Raw genomic sequence first — 361 nt, 5'->3', positions numbered from 1 at the left:
GAAGAAAGCCAGTCTGTTGCTATCCAAGCATATCCTGCTATGGTCATTCCAAGATAATGAGCCTCTTTCAAAACTTTGAGACCGGAATCTGGATTCGCATGAAGAACAATTATGCGGGACTCCATTAGAGCAACCCTCACAAGCAAATCAGAGATGTCACTCCTATCAGGCTCCGATGGCAATGCAGCTTTGTAGGAGATCTTAGAACGCTTTTCTGCGAGCTTATCACTCAAGGCAGCTACACCATTTCTTCCATAATCATCATCTATAAAGATGACAATAACCTGCCTCCACTGAAAATAATCAACCAATTCAGCCACAGCAGCCATTTGAAATGCATCACTTTGTGTTGTCCTAACAA

At 42.7% G+C, this 361-nt stretch overlaps 1 protein-coding gene across 1 annotated transcript; it reads right to left on the bottom strand.

Moving 5' to 3' along the window:
• Positions 1-5: 5 nt before the first annotated feature.
• LOC114578553 (glutamate receptor 3.5-like) lies at positions 6-356 on the bottom strand (the record flags this gene model as incomplete). The annotated part of the gene is made up of 1 exon (XM_028691814.1): positions 6-356. A coding segment is annotated over one exon (351 nt), but the record flags the coding sequence as incomplete, so codon positions are not given.
• Positions 357-361: the final 5 nt, after the last annotated feature.

This window comes from Dendrobium catenatum, unplaced genomic scaffold (assembly GCF_001605985.2).
Source record: "Dendrobium catenatum unplaced genomic scaffold, ASM160598v2 original_scaffold_71699, whole genome shotgun sequence".
NCBI classification, from domain to species: Eukaryota; Viridiplantae; Streptophyta; class Magnoliopsida; order Asparagales; family Orchidaceae; genus Dendrobium; species Dendrobium catenatum.
The sequence above is the reverse complement of the archived record's forward strand: the minus strand, read 5'-3'. Positions and strand labels throughout refer to the sequence as shown.